Source organism: Charadrius vociferus, unplaced genomic scaffold, assembly GCF_000708025.1.
Source record: "Charadrius vociferus isolate BGI_N301 unplaced genomic scaffold, ASM70802v2 scaffold129, whole genome shotgun sequence".
Lineage (NCBI taxonomy): Eukaryota > Metazoa > Chordata > Aves > Charadriiformes > Charadriidae > Charadrius > Charadrius vociferus.
Genome location: NW_009661374.1, coordinates 94,609 through 102,467, shown reverse-complemented (window position 1 = coordinate 102,467; position 7,859 = coordinate 94,609). Strand labels below are relative to the sequence as shown.

At 33.9% G+C, this 7,859-nt stretch overlaps 1 protein-coding gene across 1 annotated transcript in view; it reads right to left on the bottom strand.

The window, feature by feature from the left end:
• The window catches only part of GRIK2 (glutamate receptor, ionotropic, kainate 2), a gene marked incomplete at its 5' end in the record, with an annotated part of 284,674 nt that overhangs the window by 185,979 nt on the left and 90,836 nt on the right, over nucleotides 1-7,859 (bottom strand). Inside the window, one exon of the mRNA XM_009893855.1 lies at nucleotides 280-393. Within this exon, the coding sequence (XP_009892157.1) occupies nucleotides 280-393 (114 nt within the window). The remainder of the gene's footprint in view (nucleotides 1-279; nucleotides 394-7,859) is intronic.

Below are 7,859 nucleotides of genomic sequence, written 5' to 3'. Positions count from 1 at the left end.
CATAGCTTTCTGAAAGAACCAAACATTTTAGTCAATAATAAGGAAAGTGAAATTACTAATCAACTGACATAACTCTAAAATTAGGATAACTTATTTACAATTCAGATAAGAGCAAATATCCATGACTAGCTTAACAACTGGAGTTCATTCACGACACAGTAAATGTTATATAACTGTACTGTATTCTACAGACTGTTTTTACTGTTGTAATTAGTATAGTATATTGTATTAGCTTTCCTGTACAACTGTATTTCTGGAAATGCAAATATAATTGCTTACCAAGATGGTGGTAACAATTAAAGAGCGATTGGACAGGGAATCTGTGATGTTTGCTGGTTTTCCTTTCTGATTCTCTGTCATGTTAAGGCCACTCAATGGATCCCAAGTTCCAACCTATAAAACAGTAAATTACTGTGTAAATTGTCCATTAGTTACATTTCAGCATCTAGAGAAGAACACTGTAAGGAAAAACAGACTGCTACGGGAGGAAAAAAAAAAAAAAAAAAGATTGCTAATATTTATTATTAAACCCTGTTCTATTATTCTCTGTCATTGCATTCAAAGTCTGCTTGTTTAAAATATGATTCACAATACCTCAAAGTGTGTTATGTGAACTGTGACTCTGAGTGGGTAAATGATGCACAGAATGTCTGAAGCTACTCTGAATACTTAATTTTCCATTTAACTTTCATTCTTCAAGATAAACCGTATCTGAAGATAAGTTAATAGTTAGGTGGAAACTCATTTGCAGAGCAGAGAGCATTGTCTCTACAGAAGGATTTACCATTTTCTGTGATCAGAGAGAACAGCAGAGCAAAAAGATGTTTTGGGGAAAATGTAATGGAGAAGACTGAAAGTAGTTTAAGTGTAATAACTTAACTGATTTACAGATAAATGTTCAGTACGTAGCCCTTTTGTCACATTATACTTTGAAATTCTTATTCCAGTAAAGTCAACAGGAGTTTTGTCTAAGTAAGAGGGCCCAGGGTTATACTTTAAGGTTCAAGGACAGTCTCACACACTAATTAGTAAGTAATGGGGCACATGATTACATCATTTATCTGCAATTTCATCCCTACAGAACTAAAATGGGTAAGCAGTAAACACAACAATCTATTTTTAGACATCAGAATGTGTGCCTTACTCCATTGTCCAAACCAACATCACAAATGTTTGTGTTTAGAAAGTATTTTAAATATCATATGAAATACTGAGCAATAACTATAATAAAAGGTAAAGATATTCTAAAACTATATCTAGACAGTAATTGGACTTGATGATCTTAAATGTTCCTTCCAACCTCAGCAATTCTATGATTCTATAATTTAAAAATTCTGTGAGGTTTGATTGTGAATATATGTATATGTATGTATGTATAGCTGTATACAGAAACACACACAATTATTTTTTAAAAAATCTTTCAAACCAATTCCTGAGAAACTGTTCATAGAGTTTTGAGTGATTTATTGCAGTATAGCTGCCAAGTAAGTTCAAGATGCAATTCAGTATGGGTTAAATGGACTTTTATTTCTAAAACCGAGAATACAGCAGAGCATGAATCAGTGGAAGCTGTGACAGAGAAAAGAAAAATTCTTTTTTTCTACGATTTTGTGTTCCATGGAAATCAATATTTTATCTTTCTTCTTTGCATAACAACCAGTTCCAAGAAAGCACTGCTTTAAATGTCTGTGATTCTTGAATTTTGGCCATTCAGTGCCTCATAAACTGACACAAGAATCAAGAAGGGAAGGAAGGGGAACATGTGTGTCTCAGAAACACAATTGGAAAGGAACATCTAACAGATCATTTCAAAGTCTTGAAACCAAAGCTTACTACCAAAAAACTTTTCTTCATTTACCCTTTTAACACTATTTCATTTGGTGACTTGAACGGTTTTTAGGAAACTCAAAATGTTCAGCCTTGCACTTTGGACACAATGAAGAAATTGTAAAAGGATCAAGAACTTTTAGTTGCAATATTCTGTTAATTATGGTAATCATAGTGTTTCCCTTACCTCGAAGAAAGACCAAACTAGGACAGAATAACATGGAGTGACAAAGACTGGAACTTGAGCCTGTCTCTGCTTTTTCTTCCCATAATTGAAGCTGTCCTAATCTCCTCTATGAGGTTCAACTTCAGGTACAAAAGTAGCGCAAAAGTTTCTAAGGGAATGACATCACCTTATTTGGTCAATTTCAAATCCTAAATCCATTAAATCATATACTTTATTCAAGTTCGAGTTCCTAATTCAAATTTATCTTGGCAAAAGCTAACACATTGCTAATTGAAATACTTGCTCCCCTACTTTTTGACATAGCCACAGCCACAAGCAAATGAATGATTATCAACCATTAGAATCTGGGGTTTATCTAACTACATCCATCTAAACTTACAGAAACTATCAACAACATTGCTTTAAAAATAAACTTCAGTCTTGATAAATTATCATATTACTTGTCTAAATGAGGTTAATTGTTCTTGTATTGCAACTTTTGTGAATCAAAAATCTAAAAAATGGAACAGAAGTTGGATGTTCGGAATAAGACATTCTTTGCACTATCTTTATTAATGAGCTCAAACTCAACAATTTATGCCACAGATTCTGATATACCACTGATATGTACAGCTCCCAAATCACACAAACATCTTCTCAAATCTGCTTCTTCTAGAGAAAACTGTGCATAAACAGTGCAGCAAATTCATTCTTTTCTATTTGCTTAAGCACAGTGTTTTAGTTTTAAAGTAGCGTTTTGAACAAAGTAAAATTGCTAATGTGTTTTCACTAGAAAAGTTTAAATGCCAAAATGTAGAAAAAGCAAATCAAGGTACTCTACTACATATAACTGCAGTTCAGACAACTCACAATTTACAATTTACTTCTACTGCATTACATTTATTTCCCACAAACTTTCAAGTTTTCCGAAAAAGTGAAACAAACTGATATTCTAACATACACCTTAGAGACAATGTTCAAACAGCAAATACAGGGAGGCTGTCAAGCCCTTGATCCCCTGTTCTTCCATTCAACTCCCCTACATGAATGGCTAGATTATTCTGGAGTGAGCATGCTGGTCTGAACATGTTAACACTTATCCATAGCACAGGACCCAAACCATGAGCTCCCATGAAGCTGACATTGTGCTCCACATTTAGACAAAGAATCTCTGTGATACAAAGAATTAGCTTAGTCAAAAAACAGCTTATTCAAGTTGAAGCGATTCCAAGAGCTGCTAGAAGACTCATCATCGAGTATCATAGAATATCCTGTAATCTGGCAATTGAGGTGCTCCTCAAGGACATGGAATACAGTTTCCTAGCTACACTTGGACAAATAAAAACTTGCATCGAAGCTTCCATGTATTTAACTACTAGGTAACTATCAGGTTACTGTCATCCTGCAGAAAGTTTGGACAGACATCTCCATTCATTTATTGTTGCTTTGATATACGACAATATTCTCTTTTTAAGTTGGGTTTTTTTCTTATTTTTTTTAATAAAAGTTTCCAGAAAAAAATTCTGAAGTAGATTGCAGTCTCTCAGTTAAACTGCTTCATCTGATCTAAGACAATGGTGGCAATGCAATGTAATTTCATTATATAACTGTACAGAACAAGTCCTAAACCCGTAATCCAAATGAAAAATACATTTGTGATACTGTCAGACATCTTACTAATAGGAAATTAACAGCAAATTCATCTTTTTCCTGTCATTGGAGATTATGACCACTGAGACAGTCATTACTGAAGGGTAAATAAAAAGGAAAACTAGGAAATATGTGCTTAAACTCTGTAGAGTCATCATTTTCTCAAACTCGGCATTTATTAGAAAATTACCTATGTATATGAAGACACTTCCTTTAGGTTTCAATAAGTGGAGTTTCTGGGAGTGTTATGGTGGAGTACTGCAATATGCTTGCCATTTTCTTATATTCTTCCCTAGTTTTCTGCAACTGGTCACTTTCAGATACAAACTACTGGACTAGATGAATTTAGAGATACTTTTCTCATGCACCACAAGAAAAGTTTGCCAACCACCTTTACGCAGGTTCACTCTGAGGTCTCCAAATGGTCAATTAATCCTATACCACTTAAAAAAAACCCTCTTAAATAATTTTCACAATAGTTACTACTCAGTAGTTCAATAGTACCATTTCAAAACTAAATCTCACCAGAAGTGTTTAAAGATAATCAGTGTCATTACTAAAGGACAGAATTCAGTAAATACTGAAAAGAAGTTTGGCAAATGCAGACAAAACTTTAAAATCAATTTGGTTCTTTTGGATTCAAGTATTTTGTTCATTCAGTCTCCAAAAAAAGATTGGTACAATTGTGCTTGTTTCCAAAAATACTAATTTAATTTCACAGTAAAATATAATTGGCATGATTATTGAAGGAACAATACTCTAGAAAAAAAGTACTTACCACATAATAAAAACTAAGTAAAAATATCAGACCTGTTAAATCATAATGAATAATAATTCAAATTCTGAATACTGAAAACTAGTTAATACGTACAATGATTTTTTTTAAAAAACTTAATGGGTTCATACAGTAGAATAATTACAGATAATTATGATACATTCTTGGACCTTTATCTAGGTCGGACAGTGCTGATTACAGTAATCCTTTGCATAAAATTTAAATAGTCTGCTCAACAATCTAGTAGGAATTTGAGAAGAAAGCTATATTGGACTTCAGCTCAAAGTTACTAGTCTCTTCTGGAAATATTAGATGCATTTTTGTGACATTTAGCAATACATTTGGTAGCAGAATGAAGACATAAACCTTCTCAAACCTTCTCAAAATTATCTTCTTTTCAAGATTATTGATCATTAACATAATCCATTTCTGATTTGATCTATGTAGTTAAGCATATATATAATTTGAAATGCATATTCAGATGTGCCAATTTTTATAGGCTGTAGTATAAATTAAGCTTGCATACAAATAAAAAGTTCACAGGTGACTATTTAGACATAGCTATGTAAATTTAACAGTGTTACAAGAAGTGGTAACCACCTCATCCCTTTTTTTTTTTCAAAGACACAGCATGAATCTAATTTATCTCCTACAGCGTGTCTAAAGCATGTTTCCTCTTTAAAATAAAAATGCAAATTGTCATATACTAAAAATCTGCTTCTAGTCATGCCAATCACAATTCAGCAAGTTATTTAAAAAAAAAATAATCGAATTTGTTATTTCTTCTTAGTAAGAACCAGGCTTTCATACAAAGTTACTGCCCTTATCAAGATCAATCCAATATAATTGCTGTGGTTTAACCCTGGCCAGCAATTAAGCAGCACACTACCACTCGCTCACTCCCCCGGCACTGGGACGGGGACGGGGGGCAGAATTGGAAAGGTAAAAGTGAGAAAACCCATGGGTTGAGATAAAAACAGTTTAATAATTAAAAAATACATATATATTGTAAGAGAAAAAACAAACAAACAAATAAAAAACAAAGGGAGAGAAAAATAAAACCCAAGAAAAACAAGTGATGCAAAAGAAAACAATTGCTCACCACCAAACAGCTGATGTCCAGCCAATCCCCAAGCAACAGCAGCCCCCACCAACCTCCACCCTGCAGTTTTATTGCTGAGCACAACGTCATGTGGTCTGGGATATCCTTTTCATCAGTTGGGGTCAGCTGTCCCAGCTGTGTCCCCTCCCAACCTCTTGTGCACCCCCAGTCTACTCACTGGCAGGGCAGTCCATGGAGCGGAAAAGTCCTTGGTGCTGCGTAAGCATTGCTCAGCAATAACTGAGACAGCAGTGTGTTATCAACACTATTCTCAGTAAAAATCCAAAACATACTCCCATACAATCCGCTATGAAGAAATTTAACTCTGTCCCAGCCCAATCCAGTACAATAATTCACAATTGCCCCAAAAATGAAGCATTGCGCTCTCCTGAAACTTAAAACTTTTGATTTTACATACACACTAGAGTAGTTTACTGAGCATCAGTTTCATGAGATTTTATCCACAAAAGATCCATAAATTTAGGTAGCTTTCTTACTTCAGCATGTTTGAGCAAAATAAATTTAACTTTATGAATAAGCAATTATTATTTATTGCTAATTTCCTTCAAAACTCTCCTAAGACAAGCAACTTTTTTTGGCTCTGAGTCAACCAAAACTGTACATACTGCTGACAGTGAAGTGCCACAAGTATTGTATTAGAAAGGATCATTGCCCTTCTGCAGTGGTACCAACTGTCTAACCTTGCAGCCAAAATCAGAGCCGTATTTAGCCCCTGAAGAATTGACAAATGTGTCTACAGTTTAACATCTTTTCTTTATTATATTTTGTAGAGTAGTTAGTAATAGCGGTGATTACATCAAGAAAATAATTATTTATACACCAGTGTGAGTAATATTATTTCTTCCTCTTTATGTATTTCCCATTTGAGAATTGCTTCATTTGTTTTGTGTTCTTCAGAAATACTAACATGCTTGCCTTCTTTGCCAAATATCATGTTAATATCAATATTTCTGGCTTCCATAGAGCTGTTATTTCACTTTCATTTTTCTCTAACTTTTACAAAATCCTCTGTTTATGCCACTTACTTTTTTTCCCCAGGTCATTAATAAAGATCTAAATAAAATAACACCTTACCTTAATATGCTGGACAGTGAATTACAACAAGCAAGATTCCTGAGCAAGATTTCTAGCTGGTTGTTAACATGTCAGTTCAACAAATATGATTCTTCTTAAGTGACAAATTTTCATATCAAAAGTAGTATTAAATTCAGATATTTATTATCTCCCTGAAGTATAAAATAATTTTCCTCATCATGCTGCTTCAGTGTAAATACTGACTGATGGTAATTTAAATGATAATTTGCTTATTATACTGGACTGCCACAGTTTGGGGTTTTCATTATGCTTAACCATAAATAGTTTCAGTGTGTCCAAACTAACTGTCAGCAAATTTTGTTGTGCATTACATAAGCAGTACTCCAATCATCTATTAATTTTATCATTCTCATTTTACAAGAAGCTATCATTTTTGTCAGACATGAATTTTTATTTGGAAACACGTACTTCTTATTGATTGATGATTGATTATCACCTCTCATTCAAGAGTTTCAGGAACAGGTATCATGTAAAAACTGAGATCACACATGGCATCTTTTTTAAATGAATGAATTTTAAATGAATTTTTCTCTTGTCACTAACTTTAGCATTGCACGTAAAATACATAGGTCATTTCCCATTATACAAACCAGGAAATTTATTTATGACTTTTTTTTACAAAATCTAAAAAAAAAAAAAAAATAGGTCTTTTAGAAATACTTCACAGTAACTCTTTTCTCTCCCCTCTGGAGATAATTTTCTCCTCAAGATATCTCATTTTGTCACAAAAGCATTACAGTTTACAACTGTAACTGTTGGGTTGAACTGTTGGTCTTCACATAAGAAATCTTTCCCCCTTGTTTGGAAAGAGGTTAGATAAAATAATAACTATTTACAGTATGGAAACACGACACACATAATATGACACATATAATTCCCATGTCCCCATCTTCTCTCATCTCACAAAACAAATGAACAAATAAATAAATAAATAAATAAATAAAAACTATTCAGGAATTCTAAGTAAATAGAGAGGCTTGGCAGGATGGTGGTTTGGGAAGGACATTGGGAACAAGATAAGCACAAAGATGGGGAAAGGCTCATGAAGAAAGAAGAAAATAGAGAGAAAGGGGATGGAAAGAGCAAAGAGATGAAGAGAAGAGACAGAGATGAAGAGTCCACTTGTGAGTGGACAGGGATTAGATGGAAAGGGAAATGGGCAGGGAGGGGGGAAAGGAGGGAGAGAGGAAAGGGTGAGGGGGGAAAGAGGGAAGGGAGAGAAG